Here is a 22513-nt window from a genome sequence, read left to right on the forward strand (position 1 = left end):
ACGTTAGTGTTTCACACACTTAAACATTTTTATTTTATTCAGCATCAAATATCTAACTATCTTTCCAACGTATATGATGTAGGTTTGATTGTGGGCTTTTCGTTCCTTTATATATAACGGCTATAATACAAGGGACTGATACCAGTCAGGTAACTAATCCCGCTGACGAGTCCGACGTCATCCATGCCAAGCTTGCAGCTGAACTCCTAATTGAAGGATGGGAACAGAAAAAAAAATTTACGTGGATGGGCTAGAAAAGGATGGGTGAATGAGGTCAGGAAAAGTTATGTATTGTGCAGTTTGTTGTGGGAGAAAACTAACAGTCATATTAATTTAGATGTATAACTAGAGAAATACTATGTAACTGGTTGCTAGTTAAGATGTTATGTGATATCAAAACTTTTTATTTAACTGGTGGGTAGGTTGGACGAGGAGATGTAAGAAACTGGTTGTTTAACTGGTTGACAGCATAATATTTGTTGCTAAAATGTTTGAAATGCAATACATAACAGGGCTATAGTATATGTCACTGATGTTCCGACACAAAACTTGAGGTGGCTGCCATATAAGTATGAAAGATAAAATATAGCGCTGAAAGTTAACCACTTTCAATAAAAGTTAACCCGTAGCTCTGAAACTTAACCACTATCTCCAATAGTTAACATATAGCTCTAAACCTTGACCAAATTCAGTTAGAGTTAACATATAGCTCTGAAACTTAACCAATATACGTAATAGTTAACATGTAACTCTAAAACTTAACCACTATCAGTTAGAGTTAACATATAGCTCTGAAACTTAACCATTTATAGTAAACGTTAACGTATACACGTGATACTTGACCAAATTCAGTTAGAGATGACAAAGATGATGGATATTAGAACAATACAAAAACAACACAGGAAGAATGAACAAAGTTTACATTTTTCAACTTCGCGGTTTGCTTGCTTCAGTGCTTTCTTCAACTGCTTTGCCTTGATCGCCATATCATCTTCAACGGGGACTTCTAGGCAATCTGGAATATTCCTACTTACCATTGCATCTTCACTGTGAGCCCAAGCGAAAAACTCGCATTGCCTCTTTGGGAAATTTGCACATCCCCAGAAGTATCTACCATTGTTCCTCCCATTTTTGCACTGCCTCATGGGTGTTGGAATGTTACAAAAACAACATACCTCTTCCCATGACTGAACACCCTCTGACGTTTTCATCTCGCAATCTCAAGAGGGAATGAAGGGAAAGTTAGAACTTCTATTAAGCTTATAACTTTCCTATGTGCACATTTTATATTGCATAAGGAATAACTTACTAGCCATTGGAATATGGTTGTTTGAAATGACTGGTTGCTAGCCGTTAGAACAGTGACTCATATGTTGGAGAAGTCACCTATTTAAACTCAAAATCTTGACATGACAGGTGAAGATCTGAAAATGTCTCTCATGCTTGCAGTTTCTATTAACAGCATGAACAAAATGAATCTAACAGGCATTATCACAGATTACAAAAGTACAACGCTATATACTTAACAACTTTAAAACCATCTATATGTCTCATACAAAAGTATTGTTGTTAGAAGCTGAAACAAGACGCATAAACAACAATACTTTTGTATGAGACATATAGATGGTTTTAAAGTTGTACTTAACAACTTTAAAACCATCTATATGTCTCATACAAAAGTATTGTTGTTAGAAGCTGAAACACACTAGTCACGGATGGGCTCATTGCAGGTTGCTCTATTGTGACCTTCAACTTTGCACCGAGAACATTTGACGGGCCGTTTGTATATGGTTCTGTTGTTTATGCGTCTTGTTCTATTTCTTCCCCTCCTCTTAGTGGTAATTGGTGGCAAAATCTGGATTTCATCCTTGGGCACACTCCGTTTCTCATAGTCTGGTATGAGATATAATATTTCGTCGTAGCTCTTCTTAAACGCTTCTACGGACATGAACCAATCACAACATTGATATACATCTCTTTTCATATAAATAATGACTGCACAAGCATGGAGACAAGGAATACGGGTTACGTCCCAAGCTCGGCAAGTGCATGTCCTATTCTCTAAATCAACGTGAGTGGTTCTATGGAATTGAACTTCGAAAATATCCTCTCTAGATTGCCTAATCTCTAAAGTGCGCCCTTTTTCCATATTTTCTCTAACAATCTGCTCAGCTTTAGGACAAAGATAGCTTGTCCACTTACACGCCATTATCCGTCTGTTGTTCATGCGAGTCATAAGTTGTTTTCGGATATGCTCCACCATTTGTAGGATACGTAACAAACGGGCTTCACGTATCCAGCTGTTAAAGGATTCTGCGACATTAGAGGTTATATGGCCACATCTGCAAAGGACAACATATAGGAAGTATGATGGGCATATAATATGTTATCTTCTTAACAAGTGATCATAAAACTTAACCTATACTGCTAAAGTCTAACATAATAACATCATAGTTAACATATATTGGTGAAAGTTAACATATATCAGCGAAGGTTAACCTATAAAAAGGATACTTCACATATATGCATAACAGTTAACATCAACCGCAAAACGTCTTAATGATTGAATGCATACCTAATGCCAGGGAAGAAGGCATTTGCCCAATGCTCTGGCGAGTAATTAATTGCAATCTCATATACGACTAGAGCCATCTCATAGATTTCCTTCATGTAGTCGTTCCATTCCGCTATAGTGTATTTATAGCAAGCAGTTTGGAGCAAATTCCCCAAAACCTGTGTGTCCTTTGCCTTCATTCCCAAATCCTTGAGCTTTGATCTAAAATTTTCAACTAGATGCAGAACGCGCGTGAGTGAATTGCTTCAAGGAAATATTCTCTCACGGCTTCTCGAATCCCCTTGTCGGCATCAGAAATAATTACCAATTGGTGGGGGGGATTGTACGGGTCCAACCTTTCATACAGTATGGACCACAGGCCTTGTAGGAACCATCTCTAATTATCAATATTTTATTGATCACATATACAATACGTAAGTGGAAATATCTCTTGGTCTCCGTCGTAGGCTATGGGGCTCAGAAGCATGCCTTTATATCTGTCTTTCAAAAAGGTCCCATCCAAAAATAAAAGGGGTCTACACCCATTTAAGAAACCCTGGATGCAAGCAGCATAACATATAAACAGTCTTCTGAACCTTCCTTCATTCTGGTCAATGCAAATGTAGCTTCCTGGATTCGTTTGCTTCACCATTTGCTCATACCTGTACAACAATGCCGCTTCTGGACATGTAAATAAATATAATACATTAGAACATAAGGGTAACATATTAACATTAAAGCGGCTACGATAAACATTTGCACACAAGTTATAAATTGATTGTAATATTTACCATCTTAATTGATCATAAGCCTCATAGCTATCACCATACATATCCTGTTGCGCTCTTTCTTTGCCCCACCATATCTTACTGTATTCAAGTCTCAATCCAAATCGAGTGAGGAAGTCCTTTTGCACATCAATTGGGCGGATTTCAGGTCGTGCCTTTAATACCGGTCGCAATTGGGCTGCTATGAACTTGCGAGATGCCCGTGATTGCCCTGACAAGTTAGAATGTTGTCCACAACTGTGTTCATCCACAAACCTTTTGATTTCCATTCTTTTATCATTTTTAACAGGAGCTGCAAAGAGCATCCAAGGGCATCCATACGTCTCCTTATATCGACAACAAACGCGGATACATTTGGGTTCATTCTTTACAAATTTATATTTAAATTTTTTGGCCATGGAATAGTATTGCAAAGCTAGTCTCAATTCAGTTACGGTTTCAAATTGTTGCCCCTTTTCAGTTAATGTTGTGTGCCACCATTGAGGAATGCTCGAAGTGTTGTTGAGAATATCATCAGCCCTCATTACAGTCTTACCAGACGGAAAATCAGTTTGGATTCTCTCTGAATTGGATGCATTTCCTGAAGGAGGACAACTATAATCTGCATTCAAAGAGGCATCCCTGTTGCACAATTTAATCAAACAGTGAGATATCCTGCACACTATGTTAAATAATCTTCTTATAACTTAAGTTAACAGCACTATGATGAAAGTTAACAATATGCATGGTTAACACAGCACACCAAAAGTTAACTAACTGGGTGTAAAATTAACCATTTTGAGTAAAACTTAACATAGAGCAGTGGAATTTAACAGACAATGGACATAGTTAACACATAAATACGAAAGTTAACATGTTCAAGAAAAGTATAACATGTTCCAATGAGAGTTAACATGTTCATATAATAGTTAACATATATCTTAGATAACTAACCTGTAAGTTGAAGGGTTAAAATGTACCCATCAGCGATGACAACTATTTTTCCCCAAAGTAGCATCGAAAACTAAAATCACAATTTCAACATCCCACATATCCCAGTTTCAAACAGAGTTCATTCTATTACTTACAAATCAGTAATAACTTTCTGTTTTTTCCTCAGGAGTAGGACACTACTTGGCATCAACATCTTGCATTTTAATCAGAACAATTCTAGTTATTTACTTGCGTTCCAACGTGCACTTCAAATCATGCAGAATATAGCATTATCGCCTGACGGCACCATGCTCATCAACTCTTTGGAACCCGTTGGGGGTTGTTCAAATTTATGACGACAGTTATATGGTTACATTCAGGGGATTTAAAGCCCAGAGGGGTGATTGAAAGTTGACCAAAAGATAACAGTGTTTACATCACACTAAGCACAATGTTATAAAGAGTTTATTAATTACTTACATTTCGCTAATAACTTTCTGATTCTTCCCTGGCGTGGAACACTCTACGTTAACAGCAGCCTGCATATGAATCTCCGTACAACCAATCTTTCGATTGTGCTCCAACATGCACTTCAGGTCATCTTCGTTCTCAACTGAAAAACTCAGGTTGGGGTGCCTCTCAGATTTATATATCAAGGAAAAAGATTCTTCAGGTACTTTCAATCTTTCAGCCACACCATATTTCAGTTCATAAAAGCTTGCTGTCGACCTTAGCTTCATAAATATGGCATTCTCGCCTAAAGACACCATGCAAATCAAGTCATCAGCAGCCATTGGGTGGTTGAGAGTTAGGAGGACAGTTATGAGGAGGTGAGGAGTAATTGAGGGGATTTCAGGCGCATAAACATGGTTGACAGTTGAAGAACAAACCCTAATTTCATTAATGAGAGAGTGAGAGCTAGAACTGACCGATTTATATTAAAGGCTGATGAAGCAGCACAGTAATGGAGGGAGCACGCGCTTTTTCCCCCCGCTTTCCTCCGTCGCTTCGCCTTAAATGTGATGGGAGCGGTCGCCGCCAAAGGAGGAACCCATTCAGCCGGTTTTCTCTTGTGAGAGAGATGAGGGTAACTTAGGTATGTTGGTCAAAATACACCCAATACATGTATATGAATGGGCTTTTAGGGCTGGGCCACAATTTTCACTGTTTTATAGGGCTAAATGCTAAGGGAATTAATTGCTGGGTCTGGGCCACAACCGGATCTTTTTTTTGGGGCCTTATAACATTTTTCCCAAACCCTCTCCAATTAAATGATGAGTAAAAAGTGTTCAATTTAACCTAATCATTATCCTCTATTCAAATTTCAAGGACTAAGATATTCAAATTTCAAGGTCTAAGATTAAGCACATAGGACTCTAAACATTACATTGAAAACCACTATCGTGAAGATTAGTGTTCTAATAGTAGAAATCCTAAGTGGCTTTAGTAGCTGTCGGAATTGGAATAGTAGGCTAAGGGGCTGTTTGTTTCCCAAAAAAGAATGGGAAATCAAAGAATAGGAAACCTATTTTCTAAAATAATTGTTTTGAGGTTGTTTGGTTGGTTTAAAAAAGAAGGAAATTATAAAATAGGAGATGAGATGAGTTGTCACCTTATTATGGATGATGTGAGTGATTTTTTTAAAAAAATTGTTTTGAGGTTGTTTGGTTGGTTAAAAAAAAAATAAGGAAATGAATTGGAAGTATATTATTGGATGATGTTTTGAGGTTGTTTGTGTTTGGTTCGAAAAAAAATAAGGAAATGAATTGGAAGTATATTATTGGATGATGTTTTGAGGTTGTTTGTGTTTGGTTCGTTTTTAAAAATAAGAAAATAGATGAGATGAGATGAGTTGGAGGTATATTATTGGATAATGTGACACATACTTAAGGAAATCAATTTCTTGTTTTTTTTCTGAGGAAATGGATGGAAATGAAGGTTTAATGAGATGAGATGTCACAATATTATTGGATGATGTGTGTGATTTTTAAAAATGTGATAAGATGAGATATGATGAGTTAGATGATGTGACATATTTCTTATGTTTGGTTTATTTTTAAAGGTAAGAAAGGAAATGAAATGAGATGAGTTGAATGATAAAAATAATATTTTATTAGATGTTATGAGTGAGTTTTAGGAATAGAAATGAATAAAAATATTATTTTATTGATTTCCTTGTACCAATTTCCTTTTCTTTGATTTTAGGAAACCAACCAAACGGGCCCTAAGATTAAATAAATTGAAACACCTCAATTACCACCTAATTCAAAAGAATCCGAAGAACAAAGGACACGGCACACTCCTTAGTGCCCTTTTGTTTGCAAAAAGTGGAAGGGGAAAGCAAGAAAAAGCCTACAAAAGTTCTGAAAAAATCAGAAATTTTACAAGCTTTCTTGTAAAATCGTCCCAAATTAATCCTGACCCAATTTTGACGTAATCTATTATTATAAAAAAAGAGTTAAAGACACCACTTTTAGCTCAGAAAAGTCTAGGCCAAAATTGACTCTGCTTTCAGCGATAAGAAAGGTCCCAATTTTCAGGGTATGCCAAACACACCCTTAGGCAAAGGCATCTAAGGAGCTGAAAACAGACCAACTAGGTGCAAACTAGTAGGCTCTGATCCAAAATTTGGAATAACATCTCCTTGCAATCGCAATTCTCACCTAATTCAAGCACAAATGGAAAGCGGAGCTCCCAACAACGCCAAATCTTTCAAAACCACAACTCAAGCCACCAACAACCCATAACAAAACTAAAACAACAATGCAAATGAACAAAGGAATATGCACTCAGTCTTCCTCCTCGCCCTCATTCTCTGCAATGTTAAAGTACCGCAGCTCATAAACATTGCGATCTTTGTTTGATGCAATCACACGCAACCAATCTCTCACATTATGCTTCTTCAAGTATTTCTTGGTCAGATACTTCAAATACCTGAGAAGAACAGAATCACGACAGAGACAATGTCAGATCATAGTCACCTCTATATCGTAACGAGGGCAAGTTAGAAACTTGATAAAACGATCAGTTGTTGGTACTGTTTCTATGTACTGTTATAAGTGCAATAGCATTCTACAAGATAAAAATAACAGGCATATACATCAAATTCTCAGTGAAATGCCAGAAGCAGCAGTTAAACAAAATAGACGAAGTAACAAATAGTACCAAAAGTGATTTTGTATATATTTAAATCAATTCAGAAGGTTCGTTACGAAATAGCAACTGCACGCTGCAGATAGTATTGAATATTGAGATAACTTTTTTTTACTCTGATCATCAGACAAAATGAATTTTACAAACAAATGGCAGAATCTTTAATGTCAGTCATAAATAACAGGGCAAAGGGGATCATGTTTGTAGATTCTTAACATACTAGAAGACATATTTTAAGGCAGAATTTGGTTCATGGATCAAGTGGGATTGGAATTAAGTGGAATTGGGATATCAAAACTCAAATCCATTTTGGTTAAGCTTATTTTGGTTCATTATAGGGTTGGAATTAAAATTATATCAAATGTTCCCTCCCACATCATTCTACCTCTCGCTAATCCTTGTAATATGTTGACAATATATTTAATATATTAATAATATATTATAAAATATATTATATAATAATATAGATACATTCCCTTAAAAACCTGAAAATAACAAACAAACCCGTAAGATCCAAAAACTACAAACAATCCAGTAAAATATGAGATTACAAATCCCTTAGCCTGCTAAAAAGTCCAAAAAATACAACCTCCTCCAGAATCCAAAAATTACAAACACCCCCCTTAAACTTCTGACAATTACAAACAACACCCCTTAAAAATTCAAAAATTACAGACAACATCGGTATTAACATGTTATATAATATAACAAATGGTACTATGATAACATAAAAATAGTGTGGTAATGGAATGGGGTGGGGGTATAGCGGTCAAGGGACCAAGGAATTTCCTGCTACCTATTTTGGAATTAGAGGAAAGTCTCGGGAGATTGAAATCCTACTATGCAACCACACACTACCTTATATCTATCGACTATTAGGTGGTGTTCAATTCCTGTAGGACTAGGAGTGGAAATTTAATGTCCAAAAATTTTAATCAAATTCCATGTATGGTTTACTCATGATTAGGACGTGGATGGAATTACGGCTTCTTCTAATCCTCAAAATAGATAACAGGAAGTTTCATGAACTCCTAGTGTTAAAACATGAGAATCCCATGAATATTTTATCCTCATCCTATGCCTTCCCGCACTACAAAGATATTACAATAATATTGTTTTATATTACTATATAACATGTTAGAGAAAAGCTATTTGCAATTTTTGGATTTTTGAAAATGTTGCTTGCAAAAAGGGGTTGTTTGTAATTTCCGGATTTGAAGAGGACTATTGGTAATATTTGGAATTTCAAGGGAGTTGCTCATAATTATTATGTAACATGTTAAAAACAGGCTGAGTTTGTAACTTTTGATTTTAATGGGATTAATTTTCATATTTGGGGGGTGTTTATCATTTTTAAAGTTTATAAGGGTTGTTTATAATTTTTAATTTTAAGAATTCAAAACTTTTAGAATTTTTAGGGACACTAGTTGTTGGTTTTTTATTTTTAAGGGAATTGTTTGTAATTTTCGTATTCAAAGAAGTTGTTTGTATTTTTTACATTTGAAGGGGTTGTTTATAATTTGTTGATATCAAGATTAAGAGAATTGTTTGTACTTTTCAAATTATTATGTGAGTTTACAATTTTCAGATTTTATGGGTGTTGTTTGAAATTTGCAGATTTTGTGATATCATTGGTTAAAAAGAAAATTGAAAGGGCTTGAGTTGTGATATCACTGGTTAAAAAGAATAGGAGATGGCTGACTAATATTGATGCTAATCAGTAGAAGTTAGGACGTAGAGAAGACAGTGCCCTTTCAATCTTTTGAAGAGCATCAAGAAAAATATGTAAAATAAAACATTAGGGGCTAAAAAAACGCGAAGACCACGCAGATGCTTGCGTTGGTAAAACAAATATATTTCAACATGATAATATTCACTTCCAATAGTATAATAGAACCTGGAAAAAATGCATTGTTCCAATCCCACAAGTTCTTAAGGATTCAGAGGTAAATTTTGATACATCGTGGTCTGGAAATTCTCAACTTTAAAGAAATAGATAATCCATAAATCAACTGAAGGTAAGAAGGTAAGCCTAGATTTTACAAAGACTGATTCTAATCAAAGATCAACTACACTCCATGAAAGGCAGTGCTCCAAACTAGCAACAACTCAAGATCTATTATCATCTGCAGTTGTAAGGTGTGAAAGTAGGCAATTGTCTACATATAACCAATATGATTCTCATCCAAACATCAGATACATTTGATTGAAAATTAGAGCTTTAAACATCAGTCTACATATAACCAATATGATTCTCAATCATGCTAAATTTTAGACGCTAACTTAAACGCCTTGATACTCATACAAAAAAATTATGAGCTAAATTACAAAAGATTAAAGAATTGTCAAACTACAGAAGCAATAATTTAACCAAAATAAAAATACAAGTTTAAAGTTAAAAGTGATCCTAGCCTGGCAGATCATGTCACAAACATTAAGCAACAATGTTGCTAGCTATCCAAATCTGTAAGAGAAGGTACTCCCACCTTTTCATCACATATTGGCATATAATGCATGCGTACTAACTGACCTGTAACTGTATAGTGATAACTAGTTTCCTCTCGATGCGATGCACAGGAATTAGTACTATAATATTATCCCACTCACATTGTGGTAATATTAAGATTTGAAAAGAATACTCATCTAAGTTGCATGAAAACGGACACGGGTACTAGTACGGGTGCGGCCGTGCGGGTACGAGACACGAAAAAACTGTAAAATGTAGGGTACGGTGACACGACTACATATATATATTGAATTAATATTGTACATAAGATAAATTTTTTCCCCTTCATGTGTCATTAGAATTAAAATTCCGATCACATTTTTGAGTTTCTTTTATCATATTGATTATCGTGAATTGTAAACTACTCATTTTTTTTACTAGACATCTAAACGACCCATTAAGTATATAGTTTTAAACTTGGGTATGGACTGAAACGAATCGGACCCGTATTTCATTAGTTTCAAAAGACGGATGTAAGTGTAAGCTCTACGTCCAGGAAGAGTCATTGACAAGTGTTTTAAATTAACACATATATCGTATAATTGAGTACATGTTTAATAAATGCATGCATATATTCAAGAAGTGTCCATGAAGTTTGGGTACGGGAAAGTGTCGGGTACGTGTCTGGTACGGGTACGGCTTCATTATAGAAGTACCCGGGTAACATAGATACTCATCAAGGTCATGTTTTCATAATGAAAATAATACTTAATAATAGGGAAGATGAGTTATACACCTTATTATTTCATGAAAAAAAAGATAATACAATAAAGTATTAATTAAAATGAACTACTAATTTCAGGGAAAATATTTTGATATCATGAAAAAAGATTATAAAATGAAGTATAAATTTCATTGAAAAGAATTTATCATGAAGAATATTATATTGCGAAAAATACAAGAACAACAAAGCTTTTATCCCAAATTTTTGGTGTCGGCTATATGAATCCTACTCTTCCAATTAGTTATGTTGGACGCTATCTTCTCCAATAAGTTAAGCATATTATATCCTTCTTAATATTTTCCCAATTTCTCCTAGGGCCCGTCTTGTAGATAGAAGTACAAGAAGTAGGAAGTAGCTCAAAGACTTCTAAAATTATGAAGTAGGAAGAAATGAAATAATACTTTTTTTCTTTATTTCATACATTTTTTGGTAGTGGAAATAGTACTTCTTCTTCATTTTCTTTTTTTCTTTGGATAACAATGGCAAATTTTGTTTGGATAACAATTGCAACTGTTAGGAAAAGTTATTCCCATGACTATTTATGTTTTGATTATTACCAGTATAGAAAATGTAATTAGTATACACACCACGGTGAGATTACCTTCCTCTATCACAATCATCTCTCTGCCTCAGTCCAACAAAAATCTCCACGAAGCATAATGTGAATTAAAGCTGATTGTTTCATAGGTACACCCAATTATAGAAGACTGGTACCACAAGAAATTCTCTAGGATCCTTGGGGATGTAGAGGATGTGTTATGCATCTTTAAGCACTCAGGTGCAAAGGCACATCACGATAGCAAATAGAAAATGATGTCCAAGAGAGTTGTGGAAAGTGAAGCATATATATTAAACTACTAATCTAACTTTCATGAAATGAATGATCATATGTTATGTTACAGAAATATTGAAGTTTGAACTGAAACAGCGTTGATGATATCACTTCGAGATTTGATAACTTATGAAGAGAATCAATCATTAGGATTTTGATTATTTTTGAAAATCTCTAATTTCATATTGACCCACACTTCATCTACCTCCGCTCTATTTCTAAGCCCTCAAAAATCTAGAAAATAGAGATGTCACGTAGATGCCACATCATCATTTAAGGAAGTAGCAGAAGTAGTCTTTTTGAAGTAACAAACACAATTTTCTGATTGGAAGTAGCTAAAGAGCCTTCACATCTTCTATGTCAGCTACTTCATAGCTAGTTTCGTGCAAATAACATGTCATTTTTGGCTTACCTCTAGTCCTTTCTCCATTAAGTATCGTGGAAAATAAAATTAATTAATTAAAAGTATTAGTTTCATGGAAGTTGAATAAGCAAAGTTCTAAAAATTTGTTGAGTGGCAACCAAGAGGTTTGTTTTAATCTATGTTACATATATACTTCTATATGAAGCCGTATCCATATCCAACACCTACATGCACCTAAACTTCTTGAACACTTCTTTAAAATATGCATATGTTTATTCGAGCATGTACTCAATTATACACCACGTGTTTTCATTTAAAACATTAGTCATATACTTATTGGATATATATCCTACATTTCACATCTACTTCATTTTCTTGAGAATCATTGACATGGGTCAAGCTTGTTTCAGCGCCCACTAACTTAAGAACTATGATTTTAAAAGGACGCTTAGAGATCAAGTTTAAAAATGAGCTCTTTCCCATTTACAATCTACATATATAGCGACATAAAAATGTTAAATGAATTTTAATTCTGATAACATATGATGAATATTGATCATGTAAGTTACAATAACAATAACCACGCCTTTATCCCAAATATTTGGGGTTGTTTACATGAATCCTATTTTTCCATTCCATTCTGTTATGGGTCATCTCCTCCTTTAAATTAGTCTTAATCATATCCTTCTTAATTGCTTCTACCCAAGTCATTCTAGGTCTACCTCTAGATCTTCTAGCCCCATTAACTCTAATATTATCGTTTTTCCTACTCGGTGCGCTAAGGGGTCTCCGTTGTGCATGACCAAACCACATATGCTATTAGTTTTAACATGTATAATTGCACATCAACATATATTCTTGTCCCCGTATCCTACCCTTTACAAATTTCTCATGTCCGTTACTCGTAGTCTATACTTGTACCCATACAACCTAGGTTTTAGAACATAGTATTATGTGTAACACTAAAAATAAAGAAACCTCTTGAGTTTAAGCATGGGTTCCATGGTAATCCCATCTGCCATCAGCATAAAGGCACAGAAAAAATGAAGTGAGCGAAGTTTAACAGAAACTAAAAGAGTAGTGATCCATGCTAATCTATCACAAAGCAAGTACTTCCATCTAAAATCTAATTAATGCTCTTCACTATGATGATACCCAATGCCAATCTAATCACTTGTTATTCGTAGAACATTTTAACCCTTATCAAAATCCAATTTTAAACATACCCTAATTCTATCTTAAAATAGGATTTTTGCTAGGTTTAACAATAGATTTAACAAAAAATAGAAGTAAAATGTTTGAAAGATAGCATGTTGAGTGTCGCATGAAAGTTTATAGGAAGAAGTTCTCACGTTTGCATTGAATTGGGAGCTTTAGGGTATTAAAATGCAACTTTTTGGCATTTATTTACTCGGCTTCAAAATGGAGGTCACTTAAGTGCAAGGTTGCTGAAACTGTAGGGCATTTAAGTGCGATTTAGCAAGTAAGAAACCATTATATTTGACCAATCCAAACACTAAGCACTTTAACAATTGATTTCTTCCATTTCTAAATACCTCACTCTTAATTATCTCATAACTGGAACAAAGATCCTACTTTTTCCCCTCAATTGAACATAACACTTCAAGATACAAATGCATCTCAGAACTAATATATTAAAACCCAAAATAAATAAATCATATCTTAAAAAAGCACAGATCGAGATCATGGCTAAACAAACCAAATCTCGTTCAGTGTTAATATTTCAAAAGGGGCTCGCGATCTAGTACCTCTTAGAGAAGGGGCCCTCGGATGCGACGGTGATCTTGCTCTTGTCGCGGGTGATGGTGACGGCGTCGCCGAAAGCTCCGGCCTTGCCGCCGGCGACCTTGATTCGCTCCTGAAAGAACTTCTCGAGGGAGGCGATGTCCATGATCTTGTCCTCCACCGGCTTCCCGCAGTCGATGACGAAGGCGGAACGACCCCTTCTTCTTCCCGCCCTTTGCCGCCGCCGCTCGACTCATCGTCTCTCTCTCTCTCTGCGCAGCGATTAGGGTTAGGGTTTTTGGAACGGAGATGTGAGTTGGATTTACATACTTATGCCTTTCTCATTGTGTGATGATCCGCGGCTCGTTTTTAAGATGATGCTGATTAAGCGAGATTGACGGTCCAGAAGTAATCGGCTGCATAAGAGCCCATCTAATGGGCGTTTGGGGCCCGTTTGGTTTGTCAAAAGTATGAATGAAAACCCCTCAGTCTGGACTCCCATAGAAAAAAAAAAAAGTATGTCACAAATAGTCACTTTCATATGTTTAGTTTGGCAAAAGAAAAAGAGAAAATAAAGAAGAAACTGCATGCCATGTCACCGAAAATAAAACGCAAAATCTACCCTCAAAGCAATGATTTTGTGAGAAAACTCATTAAAACTACATTAAAAAATTCATCTCACTTTTTTAGTTCTTGGGAGAGAGAAAAGGAGGAAAAATTAGCTAGGGTTTACGATTGCCGTACCCTCTCATTTCTCTCTTCCCTTCATTACCTTCCCGCCTACATTTCACTCTTCCTTCTTTTTCTCCCGCCTCCACCCCCCCCCCCCACCCCACCCCACCCCTCCCCTCATTTCCTCTTCCCTTTTTTTCCTGACTCCATTACTCTTTTTCTCTCTCTCTTTCTCTAACGGTGCTTTGGGATCGGAAAAAGAGAGAAAATAGGTCAAGTTGCTTTGTTGATAATCTAAATCTCTCTTTCTTACAGTGCTTTGGGATCGGAAAAAGTGAGAAAATGGGTCAAGTTGCTTTGTTGATAATCTAAATATGATTTTTGATTGATATAGCTTTGATTGTCGCTTGATTTAGCTTCCATTATCGCTTGATTTAGCTTTGATTGTTGCTTTGTTGCTGAGATTTGGGAAAATTCTAGACATCAAAAAGTTGGGGCAAAATTAAATGGTTGCGATTGCTTTGTTGCTGATCTAAGCTCTGATTGTTGCTTGATCTAGTTCGATCTACATCCGACTGTTGATTTCCTGCTATTTCGATTGCATTGCTGTTGAGAGTTGATGAAATCCTAACTCCTTTGATTGCTTTGTTGTTGAGACTTGAAACTTTGTAGGTTAATCTCTTAGCAACTATTTTCCTTTTTTTGTGAAAATGTGATTTTTCTTTGTGAAAAAATGTGACTTTTGTGAAAATGTGATTTTTTTTTCCTTTTTTTGTGTTGTTGTAATGGTTACTTTCATGGACCATGCTCAGTTTCATAGTCCTTCTTCCAATTATTTTTTACTTTTAAATAATTTATTTTGTTTGTTAAGCTATAGTACTGAACTTTAAAAGTTCATAGAAAACTCATTGACTAATTTCAGTTAATTGCAATGATATTTTGTAAATCATATAAGTTCATAACAAACTTACTGATTATTTTTAGTTAATTGATCAACATGTACTATGCATTACATTTTACATGTTTATTGAAATTATTAAAGATGTTAAAAATGTTAAAATGTTTAATCCAATGTATGGTTTTTATCATGAATGTGTTGAGCGTTGCGGAAGCCAAACAACCAAACCAACGTGCTTCGAGAGACCAAATCAAACAAACGCTGAGAGAAGGCCAAACAATGCAAAATAACGGCACAAACTCAAGCAACAAATTTTAACGTGGTTCGGCAAGTTGCCTACGTCCACGGGACAAGAAGGGGATAGAGTTTTTCACTAATAGAGAAGAAGAATACAAACTGAGATTACAAATCACTCAAACTCACTAATTAATCTCACCAACAAATATCTAATTCTCTCCAAACAAAACCCTAATCAATAGTTCAGAAAATACCTCTTTTCTGTGCTCCAAATATCCTAATTTTCTTCTCAATTCTCTCTTCCAATTGTTCCATATATATAGAAATCCTAAAATCATAAACATACTAGGAATTCTAAAATAAAAAAAATAGATTAGGAATCCTAATAAGCTGTTACCAAAACAGATTTCGAATCATGTTACCAAAACAGATTAGGAATCCCAATAACCTGTTACCAAAACAAATTAAAAAACATGTTAGGAACCTGCTATCCAATAATTCTCCACATCGGTGAAGTTTTCCCAAAACTAAGCCGACACCAATACCAACCAAACGTCTCACTTGTTGTGTCCAGTACGAAGTGGAACAAATCCACGATAACGGACTCAATCCACAACAAGTTGAGAACCCAAACGAGCATGCGAACAAACTCCAAATGTCGGTATCAACTCACCAAACTGGCTGTATCATAAATGACTGCCTACGTATCCTCTTACCCAAGGAATCAAGCCTTCACGTAGTTCACCCAAACCGTCTTCAAAGGTCCTCAATCAAATAGAAAAGTTTACAACTCTTTACCAATATCACCAACGGATCTGCAACTGATAGCGCTCCTAATGGCCCCAAACTGAATCAAATCAAACACCTCCATCTAAGATGAACCAATGGTCGTATCCAAAATATGCCCACCAGCTGCACTCGAACCAAAACCAACTAATCATCTGCATCCAAATCCAAATGATCTCCAAACTATGTTACCTCAGCTAGAATTCGAAACGATGCAGTATGATTTGGAGTATGTGGAGTAATCTCCACCCAATATGAAGTAGCATCACCCTCCACCCGCTACAATATCCTAATGATCTGATCAACACTCTCCACCTGCCGAGAGTCAAATATGACATACCTGCTCAGAACAAAATCAGAAGCTCCTAACTGATAATCAAACGAACCTCTGGATCTCAAACGTGCAATTGGATCAAATCTCACATCCTCGATGTGACCAAATGCTAGGCAACCAAATATCCGACATAACCCAAAATCTGAAACAGCTCTACCAAATCCAAAATCTCCACAAGTAGTAGTCGGAAACCTATGACCAAGATGATCCAAATATGTTAAAGTTCCAAAACCAAAACCAATGCTCAACAACCAACACCGATCCTCCTCCAGTAAGGAACGACCCATCAAAACTGTCATCTCATCTCGTCGCCCTAATGTCTCCACATCAGTGAAGTGTCTCAAACTATCATGAGCTCAGCACAAAAACAAGAAAGAACCCCTACCAAAGCTAGAACGATATGTTACCTTTCTGCCAATACATTTCTTCCAATTGTTATTGACTTCTAGGACTTCACACCAACGGGACCTTGTTGCAACCCACCAATACCTAGAACAATCCCCAAGTGTGGAAACCAAAAACCGATTACCTCCCAATGATACCTCATTGGAAGGCCCCCAAATGCTTGACTGAACACCACCTAAAAGACCCCTTGATCGATGGATAGAAGTACCAAACTCCACCTCGGTCTTCTTGCTCATACCAATGTGCTCAAAGGACTCTAATCTGCAGGTCAAAGCACTCCTCAACAAACCATGCATGACATAACCAATCAAATAACCAAGCCTCAACAAATACCACAGTCTAGCCAAATCCAAAGGAGTCGTCAGCTCTCTATCAAATATCGTGCTCCCAATCAAATAATACAAATTATTCCTCCTGACGCCCCTCATCACAATCATGGACCCCAATGTGACCTTCAAATGTGAATCGACCAAGGTCACCCTATAGTCTGCTGCCTCCAAAACTCCAAGTAAAATAATATTCTTCTTCAACTGAGGAACGAATCTCACTCCAACCAACTCCCAAATCACTCCTTCACTCATCCTAATCTGAACGGTACTGATACTATCAATAGGACATTCATGATCATTATCCATGAGAACGACCTCCCCTCTTTCCAACTCTTGAAAGCTGGAGAACCAATCCCTCCTAGGGCAAATATAGCAAGAAGCACCCGAATACAATATCCACTCTGTAGAGTCGGTAACACAAACTGACGGTAGTGCAGATAATGAGTAGCCCGAAGAATCCAAATCTGAATTACTGCCACTAGCCTTGACAACATTCACCTCTGAAGCTTGAATAGCTTTCCTCTTATTTTTCCCGGCTTGATCAACCAACTTTGGGCATTCGGCTTTCCAATATACATCCTCTTTACAAAAGGCACACTGATTCCTACAAACTCCAAGATGTGCCCCTCTAGACTGCGGCCTCCTACCACGGTTTGGACTCTTTACTCTTACGACCAATGCCCCCGCTACCGGCTCAACTGAAGTCTCCTTATCCTTCTTTCGAAACTGATAATTTACAAGTGAAGCGGTGACCTCACTATAAGAAAGAGATGCCTTCCTATTAATAAGAGTAAGAACGAAGGTCTCATATTCCTCATCAGGTAAGAAACTCAACAACAACAATGCCTTGTCCTCATCTTTAATCATCACATCTACATTCGCTAAATCCATAAGAAGCTTTGTGTAGTGGTTCATGTGATTACCAATGGAGGTCCCCTTCTTCAATTGGAAGCGATAAAGCCTCCTCTTCAAATGCAAGCGGTTCTCTATACTCTTGGTCAAATACTTGTCCTCTAGGATCTTCCAAATCTTCTTAGTCGAAGTCTCATTGATCATATCATATTTTAAACCTTGAGTCAAATAAGATCTAATCACACCACATGCCATTCTATTCATCTTTTTCCAAACATTCTCCTTAATATCGTCCGGTTTTCCATCCAACTCCAAAGTATCTTTCAAATTTTATGCATTGAGCACATCCAAGATTTTACATTGTTGGCCTTTTTGTTTTGATGATGATTTACAAACAATTTACTTCTAATGTTGTTTGTCTAGTGTTTGTGTTTTTGTATCAATTGTAGACAAACAACATGTTGGAGGTTGGATGGATTGCGTCATAACGATTATATCAAATAGAGGTTGGCGGATATAGTGGTTGAAGCAATACAAATTAAGTTTAAGATCCAAGTTCAAGCTTCATCCGCAAGATTACCAAGTCAAGCTATTCAAGATCAAGATCAAGCTTGGGTAATTTAGTTTATGTTTTATATTATGTGTGTTAGTACTTTAAGCTCAATCATACACACACATACATGTTTTGGTTTTTTTATGTATATATATATATATATATATATATAGTCGTATATATACATACATGTTTTGGTTTCCAAGTATATATATATATGAGATTACATCCTTCACATTTATTGTTTTGGTTTTTCAAATTAAAATATGAAACAATTGAATATAATTAGAAAATACATTTTAGTTTCATACTTATATGCATATATGATTTCATAAATATTAATTTTATTTAGTTCAATGAAATCATGTTTTAGTGCATTATATGTGTATTTTGATAAAATACTATATTCATTGTTTATAGACTTCATAACAATAGTTTACATCTTTCTTCAGGTCTATAAAATCATTTTGTATTGTTTCAAAACATGGTTAAGCTAAAATGTCAAAACTCATATGTTCACATTTTCATGTTTTGGACTATTTTGCAAAATGATGATATTTTTCTTTTGGGAGGAATTTTTTGAAAACCAGTTTTTGTAGCATGTGTATTATCATATCTATAATCATTCCCCAAAGTTTTATATTTTTTTGGAATTTATTTGATATTTTTAAACAATGTTTTATATCAGAAAATTAACTTTCAAACCTGTTTTCTCATATGTCAGTTTACGGTCGACCGCCGCGGTCGACCGCGCCTTTGATTTTCCCTGCGGAGCCAACAGCAACTTTCGCGGTCGACCGTTACGGTCGACCATCAGCTCAAAAATTCTCACGGTCGATCGCCACGGTCCCTCGAAAGTGGCTCGCGGTCGACCGTGAGTTTTTCACGATCGACCGCCATTCACTTCAACATCTATTTTTATACAAAATCTGATTTTTAATTCTGTGGGCTTTTTAGTCTTTTGTTTGAAGTTTTTGGCTGAGGTTTTGGGAGGCTATAAATACCCCATTGATCTCAGTTCTCTTGGTAATCTAAGAAGTTTTTAAACAAAAGTTTAACAAGGGTTTAAGCCTGTTTTAGTTTGTTTTAAGTTTAGGGTTTGTTTTTACAAAGAGGAGCTTACATCAGTTGTTGAGGAGTTCATCTTCAATATTTTATCATTCTCTCTTTGTGTTTATAGAGAAGTTTTCTAACTCTTTTCTCTAGCAATTTTATTATTGATTTTCATATTCTTATTATTGCTAGTTTGCTATTTGAGTTAGATTTTATTTCACTAATTATTTACACACACCCACATTGAGCTTATTGTATTTTCATACATAGTATATTTGGGTTGGTGAGTGTTGTAACTATTGAGTGTGAGCTTTCATTGTGTTCTCATCCATATTAGAGAACAATCATTTATTATAATTATGCTTATTGTGAGAATCACTTTGTAATACACTTGTACACCGAGAGAAGTGTGTGGCGAGAGTCGGGGATCATCCCAAGAGGAGTGGCGTCGGTTGACGAACATAGGGAGAGGTTGTATCCGAGCACTTGAGGGAGACACGTCTAGTTCAATACTTGAGAGGGTGTAGAGTGGGATTACAAGAGTGTGTTAGTTGTAGAGTTTTCGGTAAACTAGAAAATCGTATTGTGAGGTGTAAACGTTATTCGGGTAAACGTAAAAAACCCGGTTGTGATAGTGAAGATCTCCTCGAGGTGAGGAGCGGAGACGTAGGTCGTGGGGACCGAACTCCGTAATCATATCATTTGTTTGTGATTGCATTGGCGCACTTATTTTTATGTTCATATCTTATATCGCCTTTGTATATTGCTTGTTGATTATATTGCACACTGTCTAGTTTAGATTGTTTACCCTTGTGTTAATTATATATCCTTGCATATATCTCATAGTATATCTCATTGCTAGGATATTTACCTTTGTTCATATTGCTTATTCTTGCTTGTAACATATTATATATCTCTCTTGCAAGAATAATTTGTTAATTAGTTTTACCCTAATCACCCCCTCCCCCCTCTAGGGTCTAACAATTGGTATCAGAGCTTGGTGCTTTTTGATTTAAGGACTAATCGTCTTGAGTTAAAGATCCAAGTTATCTTATTTGTGCTAATCTAGTTATGATTGTATTTGCTTGCATATATTTACATATATATCATGAATATGAATGCATTTCGTTTAGGCTATGATCCAAATATTGCTCTAATATTTAGAAATTTCCCTTATGCTCAATGGTGCTCAAAATTTAAAATATTTGTTGAATCTAGAAATATTGACTTATTGGAAGTTATTGATTGTGCTTATATTGTACCCACATTGGAGAAATCCAAGTGGAGCAATCATGATAAGAAAATGTTTACAATGAACAAGCTTTTGTTAGAATTTTTAATTAATTCTTTTGACTCATCCTTTTCTAACAAATTTTCTCATTTTGATAGTGCTTACAAACTTTAGAAATTTATTAAAGCACATCAAGGGGACTTGGAGGCAATCCGACAAGCCTTAGAGGATTCTTCTTCAAGTTCATGTGGAGCATCATGCACACGGCCACAAGAGGATAATTCTTGTGTAGTAAGCGATTCCGATTCCAATAATGATTTATCTATTGATGAACTCGCTTGTGCATATGAGAAATTATCGCATGCCTATACTAAATTGTAAAATAATTTTATTGATCTCAAAAGCAAGCATGTTAGTTTAAATTCCGATCATGAGAAGCTAGCCTCCAATTTTGATATCATTTCTCAAGAAAATGTTGCTCTTAAAGAAATTAATGATATGTTAAAATTGGAAAATAAAAAATTGACTTCATCCATTTCTAGCTTAACTCATGCTAATAAAGATGTCATGCTAGAAGTAGAATACATTAGAAATGAATTTGATTCTTTTAAGAATAACCATACATGCTCTACTTCTATTATCAATGATGTTGTGACCAATAATAAATTGAATCTTGTGAAAAATCGTATATCATGCTTAGATTCAACTTTTAACACATGTATTGATAATCATAAGAAACTTATGGACAAGTGTGCTAAATCTAGTAAATCACCCATACACTATGCACACTTGTATAGCAAAGTTTACAAGTGCTCCATTTGTGGTCGTAAAGGCCATTTAGCTAAATTTTGCTATGATGCACAAAAACATAAGAATATTAATCCTTCTTGTGCATCTCATCAAGTTTCTTCATCACATGTACACACACATGCACCTATTGTTCATCATAAGCATGCTCATGTGTATCATTGTGATCTTTGTGGTCGTTTTGGTCATTTGGCTGAATATTGTTTTGATTTAAAAAGAAAATCTTATTTACAAAATGTTTCTAGTAGATGACATGTTTTTAAATGTGATGTTTGTGGTAGATATGACTACTTAGGAAAGTTTTGTTTTGATAATGTTTCACATTTGCAAAATAATCCTAAAAGATCATCTATGTTTGTAAATATTTCCCGTGCACGAGCTAATGGTCCACAAAAACAAATGGATCTCTTTCATTGTACAAATTATAATCGGAAGGGTCATTTGAGTGATTATTGCTTTGACCATGTTAGTGCACCACATGTGCCCAAATGAGTTCATAACCCTAGGGCTTTGAGATTAAATGATAGGGGTCATGTTCCTAAACCTTTTGGTACCAAGAATACTTGGGTATCAAAAAAAATTTGAATTTAAACCAAGAATTTTAGTGTTTTTATTTATTATTTTTTCTTGGTTTTGAAAAACTTTACTTTAAACTTTTGAACATGAAAATAATTTTTTTATTGATCAAATTCTTTTGTTTTCATGATTATTGGTTTTGTTTTGATGAGAGGTTTGTAGTTATATAACCCCTCCCCCCGGATTTATTGGGCGTTTATT

The 22513-nt window shown here is 35.5% G+C and overlaps 1 protein-coding gene and 1 pseudogene across 1 annotated transcript; both read right to left on the reverse strand.

The window, feature by feature from the left end:
* LOC109841689 lies at positions 1706–2754 on the reverse strand. The gene is made up of 2 exons (XM_020410633.1): positions 2576–2754; positions 1706–2342 (listed from the first exon to the last, which is right to left on the reverse strand). Exons 1-2 carry the CDS (start codon positions 2752–2754, stop codon positions 1706–1708), a joined length of 816 nt encoding a protein of 271 aa, XP_020266222.1.
* On the reverse strand, positions 6679–13933 carry LOC109843374 (annotated as a pseudogene).

Source organism: Asparagus officinalis, chromosome 5, assembly GCF_001876935.1.
Source record: "Asparagus officinalis chromosome 5, Aspof.V1, whole genome shotgun sequence".
NCBI classification, from domain to species: Eukaryota; Viridiplantae; Streptophyta; class Magnoliopsida; order Asparagales; family Asparagaceae; genus Asparagus; species Asparagus officinalis.